This window comes from Crocodylus porosus, unplaced genomic scaffold (assembly GCF_001723895.1).
Source record: "Crocodylus porosus isolate Cpor-Errol unplaced genomic scaffold, CroPor_comp1, whole genome shotgun sequence".
Taxonomy (NCBI): domain Eukaryota; kingdom Metazoa; phylum Chordata; order Crocodylia; family Crocodylidae; genus Crocodylus; species Crocodylus porosus.
Window position 1 is genome coordinate 23,442,432 of NW_017728916.1, and position 13,721 is coordinate 23,456,152.

The following is a 13,721-nucleotide window of genomic DNA, read 5'->3' on the forward strand; positions in this document are numbered from 1 at the left end:
ACAGATGACTGCCACCTACTTAACATCTGAGTATTTCAACTTGTAATGTGTTTGCAAATCCAGTGTTGTAACATTATGCTAGTACATGAAAATCAATGAGCAAAACTAAGTTCTGTGTTCATATACTGCTAGATGAATTGCAGAGTAACAGACATAAATAGTAAAAATTAGACCATTTTAAAACATCTGAATTCAATAATGTGTGGTGGTACTAATGCAATAGATGTTTTTTAACCTGACACAGTAACAGGTTAATAGATTTTTAAAAGTCAAAAGAGCGCATTATTGATCCTCTAATCTGACTGCCTGATTTAAATCAGCTGTAGTATTTTGTTCCAAATCCCTGAATTGGTGCCTAGCTTGTGGCACATCTTTAGAGCGATATTTAAGAAATGAATGTCTAAGAGACTCCAAATAATGAAGAATTATCTGCATCTCTTGACAATTTATTCCAATAGCTAATTATCATAACAACATTTTAAAATTCAATATCAGTTTTTTCTAGCTTTAACTTCTAGCCTGAGGATTATATTCTGGTTTTGCCTGCTGCATTCAAAAAGTGTTTTTTTCTGATCAGAAATCCTCCTCCCTTTTACCCCCCTCCCCCCATGTAGGTATTTGTCATGGCCTGAGGTGTCCTTCCCATTAGCTTATCCAGGAAAAGTAAGCTATATGTAGGCATAACAGTTTTATGGATATCAAAGGATGTGAATATAAATCCACTTAATGTATTTACCAGAATCCAAGACAACTCTCCAATAAGATTCTATACATAGAAAATGTATACATTTATTATAACTTTCCATGTATAGACTAATTTTTTTTGGAGGGTCATCTTAAAATTACCCCCGACACCACTGCATCAGAGAAAACAGTGGGGGTGGCAGTACAAAACAGGCAGTTAAGGAGGCAGATGGAAGGGGCAGGCAGCTACGCCCTGCCACCCTTTTCTTTATCTGTTGCACCAATTGTAAATTGTATATAAAGCATGTGTATAAAACAAACAATTATAAAAGACTCTTTAGCGTAAAGGTTTGCCTTGTGAATTCCTTTCTGAAAGCCTACATAGCACAGCACATTGGTTTTGGATCTCTGTACTGTCAGGCTACCAACTGCTCCACTTTCAGTTGCTGATTTCCTTGTGTTGCAGCCTTTTAGACTGTCAGTGCAACTTTTTTTTTCTTTTAGTGTTTATCATAATTTAGACTTTAATGTATTATATATTTTTTTTTTGGATATAACCGTGTTTGTATTTTTGTAACTTTAATCTAGGACTTGCTATCCCATATGCTTCATGTAGATCCACATCAACGCTACACAGCAGAGCAAGTATTAAAACACTCATGGATAGCCTGTAGGGATCAGCTGCCACATTATCAACTAAACAGACAAGATGCACCACATCTAGTGAAGGTAAAGCAAAAAGCTTTTCATATCAGTTTTTGTAATAAGTGGGGGGGATACAGTCTTGTTCAGCTTCCAGTATTTTGTTTGTCTAAATTCCCAATTCAAGCGAATATAATATTGTTCTTTAATTCTCCTGAAGTTGAAAATGGATTTTGGACTTCTTTTATCGCAAATAGTTTTAGCATTGAAATATAGGTAAGGACTTTTGTGCAAAGGTGTTTGTCTATTTCTCCAATATATACTTCACTTCAGGTTATACTTTACACTGATGCTGTAGTATCAGAGGATTAACAGCTAATAGTCTGACAGCTTTAGTAGTAGAGAGGAAGAAAGGGCATGCATATGGAAATAGCAGTAGATACAAGCAGTAAATAGATACATGCCCAGTTGTTCCATGGCATGATTCCTCATCCACAGAAATCCCTTTTACCCCTGTTCTCTAAGACTGGGGTTTTATAAGAAGTATTTTTGAGGTGAGAGAGAGAGTCGCTGCGCTCTCAAATTCTTCTCATGCGTTACCTTCTGTAACATTCCTATTGGCCATTATGTTGGCTCTTGATATTAAATGACAGAATAGCCAGCCATGGCTACCAAATGCTCTCCTCTGTGATTTGGATTTACCATATTTACTCAAATCCAAGAGGCCCTCCCCCTGATAACACAGAGGGAAAAAGCCCCTTGTCTTGGATTTGAGTATGAGGTGGTGGGGAACAAGCAGCTGCTGTGGCTCTGGCTCCAGCCCCGTCTCCACAGTGGTGGGGACAGGCAGCTGTTACGGCTCTAGGTCTGGTTCCACTTGCAGAATCACAATTGTAACTGCAGTCTGTTCCCCTCTGCCCTCTGTTTCCTCCCCTTTCCCTGCCCCCTTCCTCTCCCTGCCCACCACTTACCCTTGCTCTGTCTAACCCTGCTCCATCCTGGAGCACACAGCATGCGCTTTCTCCAGCCCTAACCTGGATTGGTAACAGTGGCAGCACTAGCCTGGCATTAGTCAGGCCTGGAGTGCCATGCTGCTACTGGGTTAGAGCAGTGCCCCAGATTGGAGCAGGGCTAGAGCCTGCTGAGGCAAGGGTAAGCAGGGGGGCAGAGCGGCAGACAACCCTACCACCCTCCTACTGCCTGCCCCCCTGCCACTGCTTTCCTGCTGCAGTGGGGGTGGACAACAAATTTAAGAAGACTCTTTAGTAATTAGGATGTATACATGGAAAATTACACAAATTTTATAAATTGTCCATGTATAGAATCTAATCATGGAGGGTTGTCTTAAATTCAGAGTTGTTGTGTTTTCAGGTACTAGGATTGTCACATCCTATTATACATATGTATTTAATCCTAGATTCATAGATTGTTAGGGGTTGGAAGGGACCTTGCAGATCATTGGGTCCAGCCCCCTGCTGTAGGCAGGAAGACAGCTGGGGTTAGGTGACCCCAAGGAGGTGACTGTCTAGTCTCCTCTTGAAAACCTCCAGGGTAGGTGACTGTACCACCTCTGGAAGGAACTTATTCCACAGTCTGGACACCCTAACAGAAGGAGGTTTTCCTGGTATTAAGCCTGAAGTGGCCTTCCAGGAGTTTGTCAATTGGTCCTGGTCTTCCCTGGGGGTGCCCTAGTGAACAGTTGTTCACCGAGCTCCTGATGCACTCCTCTGATATAATGGTAAACTGCTATCAACCTTCTCTTTGGGGTAAAGAGGCCCAAGTCCCTCAGCCTTCCCTCATATGGCTTGCCTTGCAAGTCCCTGAACATAGAGGTAGCTCTTTCCTGGACCCTTCAAGTTTTTCCACATCCCTATTGAAATGTGGCATCCAAAACTGGACTCAGCACTCCAACTGTGGTCTCACCAGTGCTGAGTACAGAGGGAGTATCACTTCCTTAGTTCTACACAAGATGCATCAGTCAAAGCATGCCAGTGTGTTGTTTGCCTTGCTGGCCACTGCCTCACACTGCCGGCTCATATTCATATGATAGTCAGTCATTACCCCTAGGTCCCTTTCGGCCGTGGTGCAAGTCAAGCTCTCACCGCCGAGCCTGTATGTATGTTGAGGGTTCTCTGTCCCCAGACCTTACACTTGGAAGTGTTAAACTTCATCTGCTTCTGGTCCACCCAACTCTGGAGCCTGTCCAGGTCCACCTGGATCTGCAGCCTATCTTCTGATGTGACCACAGTGCCCCATAACTTGGTGTTGTCCACCACCTTGGCCAGTGAGCTTTTTCACTTTTTTTTCACTCGGCTTTTCATCCAAATCACTCGGCTTTTCATCCAGATTATTGATAAAGATGTTGAAAAGCACTGGTCCAAGCACAGACCCCTGAGGGACACCACTGGCCACTTCACGCCAGGATGACACAGATCCATTCATGAGAATTCTCTGGGTCCTACCCTGTAGCCAGTGTCCCACCCACTGAACCATCGAGCAGCTGAGCCCACAATCCAAGGCTCCCTATTCAGCATAAGGGAGGACAAGTCCATTGCCTTAAATTTGAGTACGAGGTGAGGGGGCAGACACAGCTTTGCTGCAGCTCTGACCTGACCCTTCCAGCTGCCCCTGTGCCGGCTGCCCCCTTGCTCTGCCACTTAGTGTCAGTAGCAGTTTTGGCTCTGGCCTGGGGCATGGAGCACATAGTGGCTCTAGCCCTGAGCAAGCCAGGCGGCAGTAGGGCTCTGGCTTTGGGGCTGGTGTCAGAGTTGTTGTAACTGCTGCTGCCTGGCGTGATGGGTGTCAGAGGCACCATGTGCTCAGTGCGCCAGGCCAGAGCTGGAGTTGGAGCCACAACTAAGCATGATCGGCAGTTGGAGGGGAAGCCACCTGGGGGTGGCAAGCGGCAGGGGCAAAATGTTCCCCCTGCCACCAGCATCCCTGACAAGTGGCAGGTGAAATGGGCTGCGGGGAGGGCAGCGGACAGGCCACTTGACCGCCCCCTGCCACCTGCCCCCATGCAAAACCTGCGTCCCTGCCATTGGTTTCCTCACTGCAGCCAAAAGAGGGAGGGGATATGAATTTAAGACTACCTTCCAATAATTAGATTCTGTACATGGAAAATTATAACGTGTCTAAATATTCCATGGGTTAGAATCCAATTATTGGAAGGTCATTTTAAATTAAAAGTTGTTTGGATTCAGGTAAATAGAGTAGATCAGATAAATTTGTATTTCCATACTTGATTATGAATTCATTAGGTTAAGGATAAACATTAAGTCAAAACTAACAAGTACCAAGATACTTTATGATTTTCTACAAAAGCGTCAAGCTGTTTTCTGCTTTATACTGGCTCCTTGCCAAATAGAGTTTAGTTTGTGAGATCAAAACTTTCACAGGAGTGGGAACAAAGCTGTAGAACCAGCCACTTCCAGAGCTAACTATAGAAGCATTTCTTAGACTTAATCTCACTGTTTCTTTATGCAGTGCAGCCATTCATTCATTCGTTCATAAACAAGCAAACAAACTGTTGATAAACTAATTGACCCTTTCCTCCTTTCTATAAACTGAAAGAGAAAAGTTTGATACTTTTCTCAAATACTCATGTAGTATGGGCCATATACTTACTTTTACTTACAAGTGAATACTTATATGTTATAGTTTTCTTAAGGTTTTGACAGGTCTCCAGTCATTATTATAGAATCAACTCCATTTTTATATCATGCTTTCAAGATATTTCTTGTATTGTGCTTTATAATATGTATATTTAAATAAACATGGTCCGGTAGTAAGTAATAAAGAAATAGTAAAATACAGAAAATTAGGACACAATTGCTTAGTAGTCTCTTTAGGGCTCTGTACATGCCTTTAGTGCTCTGTACATGCCATTGACTTTATTTTAGGCATGAAAGCATTTCCTTACAAAATTGCAGTTTTTCAGCTTAATTCTCTACTGATGTATATTATTAAAGCTATGGTGAGCTGCACCAGCAGAGAAATTTCATCCCTGCAAGTTGGTAGCAAGCCATTCTTTTTTGCCAAATGATTTCAACCCAAAGACCAAAGTTCAAAAATAAATACCTGTAGGCTAGGGACAGAAGTTACACAGTTTAAGTCATCAGTAACTGATTTAAACCTGTAACAACATTAGTTCAGTGCACATAAACCAGTTTTCAAAATGGCCGAAACTGGTTTAAAATAAACCTGGTTAAATGCAGTATCAGACTTAACTGATTTGGGTCAAACCAGTTTAGGGAATTTCTCTCCCAGACCTCTTCCTGGTTTGAGTTAAATCGGAGTCCCCCAGCATCCCTGCATGCTTTCAGCCCTGGACTGGGCTGTGCTGTCTGCTCCAGAGGTCAGGGCTGGCCCCGCCTCTCTGCTCTGGAACCACAGCTGGGGTAGGGGGAGCATGATCTGATGCCAGCTGGGCACAGCCCTCTAAGGCAAAGGGGGCATTCAGGAGGTTTATTTCCCCTCTCTTCCAAGAGGACCGCAGCTGGCATCTGCCTGCCCAGGGCAGAGCAGCCCCTGTTGAGGTCATCCCACCCTGCTGCTATAGTGGCAGGGCCATTGCTAGATAGTGGCTGGCATGGCCCTGCCATTTGCCCACCTTGTCCAGGGCTGGGGGTGCTGAGCTGGGCTGGCCCATGGGAAGTGCTGAGAGGGCATGGAGGGGCCAGCTTGGGCTGGGCCACAGGGGCAGGGGCCTTCCCAGCTGGCTGGGGCTGCAGGAGCTGTGCACCCGGATTACTCCCAGCTCCCTGCACCCAGCCTGGGCTGGGAAGGGCCCTGCCTTCTGGCCTGGCCCAGGCCGCCCTTCCACACCAGCCGTCAGCAGCACCCACAGCCAGCCCCCTCAGCCCTGGGCCGAGGCAGGTGGATAGTGGGGCTGGGCCGCGGTGGCAGGGCCCTTCCTAGCTGGCTGTGGTTCCATGACAGCCCAGGCTAGTGCGCACAGGAGGCACCTGGCCAGACAATGGTGCAGAGGCAATGCCGCTGCAGCTGCGGGCGGCTCCTTTGGCAGCAGACTAGCTGCTCAGGATGAGTCCATCATGCCTGTGGCTGCCTGGGCTGGTTGGAGGCGCTGGCAGTCCAGAACCCAACAGCTACCTGCCCCAGGGGCTTGTGTGCCAGCAGCCACCACCGCACCTCAGATATTAAACGTTAATTATTCCTTCACCAGGAAAAAAAAAAAACACCAAAAAAAAAGAACTTATAAAAAGAAGTTCTATTTCTGCGGCATTTCCACTGTTTTATAAAAACCTTATATTTAATATTCAGTAGTTTCTACATAAGAGTGAACTTTTGTTGTTTCATTGTTTTCTAGGGGGCCATGGCTGCCACATACTCTGCACTGAATCACAAGACATTTCAGCCAGTCTTAGAGCCTGTCGCAGCTTCAAGTTTAGCTCAACGACGGAGCATGAAAAAGCTAACATCAACAGACTTATAGATCCACTGGGGCACCTTAGCCAAACTGGAGCAAGGGAAAAACCAACAAGTGGCTCTGTTTTGCCTGACCTGTGATCAAAAGGCATATATGGTTTCCTGCTAAACTACTTGAATTCTATAAAAGTCCTTTTTTAAAAAAAAATCCACAGGTTCAGGGGGATTCATACTGTGTTTTACAAGCAGTGTCCATGTTTATTTAAGTTGAATGTCTGGGTATGTTACACAAACCATAAGAAACTTTTGTACATTGTCTTTTAAGATTTGTTGGAAATATTACTTTACATTCTGTATAGTTTCCCTGGGTTCATAAACAAATGGTTTAGGGGACCATTGCCAGTAACCAAGTTGTACGTAAGTGTCAGCATCAGGCCCTTTTGTAAGATATCTGTTGGTTCTCAAATTTCTTTGTAATTGGGCACTTATGAAGGGACTCTGTTTAGCTCATCGATTGTAAAGCAAGACTAACAGGTGCATTGTTCCAGGGCAAAATGGATTCGTGCTAATTTAGGAGCTCTCCACTTCTCTGGTGACAAGAATTGAAAAGTGTTGCATACAAATATTTAAAAAGTGACATGCATCTTAGGCCTGTGCTTGTGTTAGAACAGTCACTTGTAGACCACAGCAAGCAATGATAAGCAAGTGATCTCACAGACGGGAACAGGTGTTTCTATTGTCACTTTGTACCTTTTCACAAATAATTATAAGCTTAGAGAAATGCATCTGTTTTCACCATATAGAATTTAATTGTTCTGCACTGAGCTGTGAAAAGTGATAACATTGAAAAACAAGAGCCTAAATGGTATTGGTACTACTTTGGATAGGATGTTATATCTCCAGATAAACCAATATACTCTGTGTTGCCTGTCCTGCACAGGGACCATATTGCTGTTTCTTTAGCTGTCTTTTCTATTGGATAGCAGTATATCCAATTTTAACTTGTCCTGGATTGTAAGGTAAACTGACACTTTATTGTAGCATACTTGGCATATGGTTTTTTATTATTTTTATTTATTTAACATTATGTAAAATTGCTTATATTTGAATCTCTGGGGGTGTGTACAAATATTACAAAAGACGAATGCAAAATTCTTCAACTTGTCTAACCACCAGGGAAACTGGGGAAATAAGCCTTGTGATGAGCCCAGGTAATTGTTAGATATGGGACTTCATTTAACTAAAAATGGGGAGTAGGTTATGTAACTTTGGACCTATTGGTGAAAGCATCCTGCTGCCAGTCTGACCTTAACTGCTATGGTAGATCACAAGGGGATAGTTAGTCTGCAACCAGGCCAGGGCCAATATCATTTTAGAGTTTTCTAAATCAAAACCAGCGCTTTGAATTGCATCTATAAGTAAAGTGAAAAATAGTGCAGTTCATAGAAATAAAACATTTCATACATTTTAGACCATAATACACAACCATTCTAATAGGTAATAGGATGATTAAATACCTTAAATATTAGAAAAATATACCAGTAAAATATTGTTAGATTTGAACACTTCAGACTGACTAAAGTCAAGTCTTGTGCAAACTGGTCTGCCCTCAATGAATTTCTGATTCCAGATAATGCTTTAAGCAAGTCATAAGATGCTAATCCTAAGGAAAAGACAGGGGACTTTGCATATTTAAACAGTAAAATTAAGCCTTTTGGAGGATTCTGGGATAAATACTAACTATAGTAGAAGCTACTGAGAACCTAAAATGTGGAGAATATTCACTGATTTGTTTTCATTTTGATTTTTTTTTAATATCTGTGAAGCACTTGATGGCATTGGGAGTACTGTAGATGTACTGCTGCTTTCTATTTATTGCAGTGGGGGAGGTGGAAATAGTTTGGCTAAACAAGTGTTTTAGGTTGGGATATATGTAGGTTTAAAATTTGATACACATGGAAAATATGTGCATTGTATCATGCAAATCATGCCCAGTACTACATTTTCTTGAGTGTAATAGGGTTTGGGAAAAATTATGGCCCAATTGTGCCTGTTTTGAGGTGCTTGTTTGAATGCTTGAAAGATATCAAAGAATGCAGCTGCCACATGGAAAGTATATTATTTAGAAACAATTCTGCTACTTATTTTGTTTGTTTTGTTACTATTTAGACCCATTCCTACAGGTAAGCACTCACTTCTGTTTATTTTGCAATGTAATATTGTAATTTTATTTGTCATACTACAAATGACTGCTCTGAAATCAAGGTTACCAAAAGGTTAGACTGAATGGGAAACAAAGTGCACATTGGGGGAAAAAAAACACAAAGATCCAGACATAATGCAGATTACAAGGCTAATAATAAAAGGAGGAAAGGTAAATGTCTAAAATGCTGAGCTGAATTATCTTCAAAATTGTTTTCCCCACCCCATCTCCTTCACCCCATAAGGAAGCAGTTGGTCTTTAATGGCTTTGTTCCTGAGTGATTTAGCTGTGTTTACACTGCTATCTTCATTTAACTTGCTCAGAAGCACTGTTGTAAGCACCTTACAAGCATTTTGCACAAAATCAGTGATAAGCAGTCCAGGATAAATAGTGTGTTTTGGGGATTTTCTCAGTGTGCAGGATGTGGGGGGCAAGGGGAATAAAAGAGGAAAAATGTGCAAATAAGCTAATTATGCTGATTATTTAATACAGCATTTAGAGCATCTTCTGTAATCTCAGTCCTGCCAGTGTGTAAAATGTTGTTAAACTCTTACACAGGTGGCAGTCCAGAGGCAAAAAATATGGTTTTGCTGACTGCAATACTGCGAAGCTAGTCTTTTCACAAAGAAAGTACATAGACAACACCTTTGTTGTATTTGTCACAAACATGTCATGTGCCTATTTTCATCTTTAGTTTAGAGGGAAAAGGCATGCTTATTTGTAACCAATGTAAGCAAAATCAAATCTGATCTATAGACTACAATTTCATCATGTCAGTTTTGCTGTAGTACTTGATGACCACCTCATTTATTAGTTTTCTTTTGAGGATTGAATTGAAATTTCTTATAAAGGAAAATGCCACCTTAGTACAACTCAGTAGTTGTGAAACTCTAAGGTAAATGTAAAATGAACTTCTTATTAGTAATTTGTGAAAAAAGTTTGAAAATGAAGACAGAATGATTTGAGTCTGCACTTGCCAAGGGCTATCTCATTGGAAATTAACAGAATCTGCATCCCTTACAAATGGCTTTCAAACAATCAAAGATTGTTTCATTTGTTACCATTTTATTGCGGTACAAGCTTATAAATTAGCTACAGCGTGAATTTTTATTTTCATACTCAAGTTCCTTTAAAAATAGGAGTGCAAACTACACTGCCATCCTGCTTAAAATGACCCATCATTGTAGTAACTCACTTTCATTTCCAGCAAAATAGGTGCAAGTAAGTAATATTTCAGCAGCACCAATTGCAATCTCTGCCCTTGTTTGCAAAACTAATCTACCTAGGCTTGATTCTGCTACCACTAAAATAGGCACCCATTGGATTTAACTGGTGCAAGAGCAAACTCATAAGACTTTCCTTATTCTGTGTACTGTCAGATTGTTTACTCAGGTGTACTGTTTGCAAAATATAAATTCTACAGTGGAGAACTTTGCTGGCCCCATTACTCAGAAGTTGTGCTCTGGCACCACCAGCAGCTTTTGCTGGAGAACCAAAAGTATCCATGGAGAGATTATCATAAGCCTTTGTTTGTTTGTTGTCTTCTAATTGTATTCAACACACAGTTTTTAGCCTCTTGCAAATTTTTCCTTTTGCTCGAAAGGAGTTCGGTCCTTTGGCCACACTGAAAAACTGATGTGGTCTACAGGTGCTGTCCCCATGGTGGTTGCACTGCTGGACGATTCAACAACTCCAGACAGCATAACTATCTCCAAATATAAATATGAAAACCCCCACGAGTCAGTTGTAAATGCTCAAATTCCATTATAAAGCTCAAATGTCCTTTTTCTGGCCATTTTAATATTTTTTTTTTAAAACATGAATTTATATATTCACAGTATACTATAGAGACAAAAAAGATTAATTGGACCACACAATAGTTAAAACTAACCTGTGCTTCTGCCAAGTTATAAGATGTTCTTTAACAAACAGTAGAAACCATTCATTATACGTTATGTTCATAAGTGTCATAACGCTTTTCTATACCACCTATTATTTTACTCCCTTCCCCCCAACAAAAGGTAACATTATGAGCTTGGGGAGGCTGCAAGGATTGAGACTCATTTGTGTATAAACTACCCAAAAGTGCAGTGATTATCCAGATTTCTTGACTCAGCCAACTTAAGCCTAAAAGAGCTAAGTGAATGGGGTTTTGTACACTGTTGTAGCACTTTTTTCTTTCAGTGCTACAGTAGTATTGAAAGAACTACTTTTATGTTTAAAGATAAAAACTTCTCATTTGGGGGGGAGGGTATTTGTTTTTTTAAGTTCACTAGGTTTGGTTCAACTTCTTTGCTAATGTTGGGGAGGTAGGTTTTATGGAGCCCCATAGGGATACATCCCCATGAGCATGCATGTGCAGTTTTGCAGTGCCACAAGATGGGTCTGTAGCACTGCAATCGCACATGCAGGCGTTCACCGCACTGCTTAATTTGGAATGTGGCGGGGGTTTTTGACACCTCCGCCACATTGCACAGGAAAGTCTGTATATTTGACTTAACTATAAATATATTTGACTTAACAATTGGCACATAATCATTTATAAGCTCACTCATACACATGTTGCTGAATGTTTCATCTGTTTGTATAAATGTCACAGACACTGTACTATTTTATGTGCCACCCTTCAAGTAAGTGCATTCAAGTAAGCACATTCTGAATCCTGAATGTCTTCATGTTTCCCTTTAAAAATAGCTGTTCCCAAGCTGCAGTATTTCTTTGGTGATAAGTCTGCATATTTCCTTGTGAATAGAAAAATATTGAAGTGACAAACTTAACAATGAGAAGCTGCTAAATAACTAAAAGCTTAATAGCAACTTACTGCTATGTTGTTGTTTTTTAATTAGATAAGTTTAATACAGATCCTTGCTTTATTATGGAGCATGTCTTATATACAAGGAAAGTCTCATGGAAAAAACCTATTTTGAAAGTGGCATGCAGTGGATCTTTAAAGTTTAATTGGCCTATATACTTCCTTATAATGTATTTCAGAAACAGTCTTTCAGTTGCCATTTAAAGTAATAAGTGATTTTAGTTCTGGCTTTTTTGTTAGGGTACTGAAAAAAGGTGGCATCTCCTTTGCAGGGCACAGCATTACTATTTTGTGTGATGCATTAGGCATATGAGCAACATTTGTAATGATATTGCGTTGTCATTATTTTCCCAAGCACTTTTGCATCAATGCACTGATGTTTTTGATTAGAGCTAAAATTGTTCTGGTATGTGACTGGCCATAAAACTCAATATATGAAAGGGCATTAATTGAAAACAGTGCAATTTAATTACATGTTATCTGCGGTACTTCAAAGATTAACCTATTCAAACGGTCCCCCTTATCAGATATTGTAACTATCACTTCCTTCTCTAAACATATTGTGGATTTTGTATCATATTGTATTTATTTCATTTAATTTTTTAAAAGATGTTTTCTTTAAAGCTCTGTATATATTGACATTAAAGTTTGCATTGTACTACATAATCCTTGTAAGGCTGAATCCAGTAGTGCATTATAAAGTATGTTTTTTACGTTGCAGTATGCTGCTGAAAAGTACTGACGCCTTGAATTACAACATGCCAAAGAAACATAGAAATTGTATTTATTTTTGTTAAACTTTGTGAATAATTTTAAAGGAGCAGTTTTAAATAGCTGGTGGTTCCTTGGGTACTAGAATAAAAGGTTGCACATTCTTAATACTTGCAGTTGACCAAATTTGATCATTTTATGGTTCAGAAATTTTCAGCCCCACTTTAAAATTTTATTAAAAAAGAAAAAACATGCAAACAACATTGAAATTCACAGTACTGATTACTGTCTTTAGCAATCCTTGCTAATATTTCAGGCATGAGGCAGGTGTGTTTCTATAGTTAAAACATAGTCTCCATTAACATGTACGTATTATGCACTTTAAAAATGCGTACATAAGTATGACTGAAAAGTAAGTTTATGATTGGAAGTTTAACCACTTAATTTGGAGGGGGGTGGTGTTGATAGCTATGACTATTCTATCACTTTCTGACTATAAGATTCAAGGTTGTTCCTAGATTCAGGATGTAAACAGACATCTCATTTGAGGCCATCCTGATTGTCCCGAGTTTTAACCTGGATCAAAACACAGGGCACGCAGCATGTCCATTTACACACAAATATTTCCCTTCTAAGCTAAATTACTTTCCCTCTGCCAGTAGGTGGCTAGCAAGAACACACAGCCTGAGAGGCTTGCCTCAGAAATGGCTTTCAGTTAACTTGCATGAGCCACAATTTAAGTACACAGCATTGTGTGGAGGAAAAGGGGTTAACATATTTTATCTTGCATATTTCACAGATACTTAAAGTTTGTATGGTTCTGGCAGATGTTTATACCCTCAAGGTAATATTTTGCTCTCAAAAACCAGTCATGCACATGCTTAGCTTTTGAAACCGCATTGAAACTAGAGGACCCATTACAGCGCTGAAAGTTAAATGTACATTAAGGTTTGAGGCCAAGTAGGGGCCTAAAAGCTCCAATTGCAAACTATGCCTCTGACTAATTTTAAATGTTAAGTAACAACATACTGCAATTCTGCAGATTTTTCTTGGCCTATATGTGAGAGCCATTATTGAAGATAAAATATGGATATAATCCAGGTGATCCTAAATACCACAGTGAAAAAATAACATTTCATGCCGTAAGATAGGAATATACCCGACTAGTTGATAGTAGTGCATTGTTGATCATATGCCCATGTTGAAGCTAAGTACAGTAGTATTCTGCAGGTTTACTTCTGTAAAAGAACTAGGTGGTATTCATGTTGAGAGTGCTTGTTT

General features: G+C 40.5%; 1 protein-coding gene across 1 annotated transcript in view; it reads left to right on the forward strand.

Annotated features, from left to right (window-relative positions):
* RPS6KA6 (ribosomal protein S6 kinase A6) overlaps window positions 1-12,608 on the forward strand; it is a 75,729-nt gene extending 63,121 nt beyond the window's left edge. Inside the window, exons 20-21 of the mRNA XM_019536487.1 lie at window positions 1,273-1,413; window positions 6,656-12,608. Coding sequence (XP_019392032.1) covers window positions 1,273-1,413; window positions 6,656-6,781 — 267 coding nt within the window. The 3' untranslated portion in view covers window positions 6,782-12,608. The remainder of the gene's footprint in view (window positions 1-1,272; window positions 1,414-6,655) is intronic.
* Window positions 12,609-13,721: the final 1,113 nt, after the last annotated feature.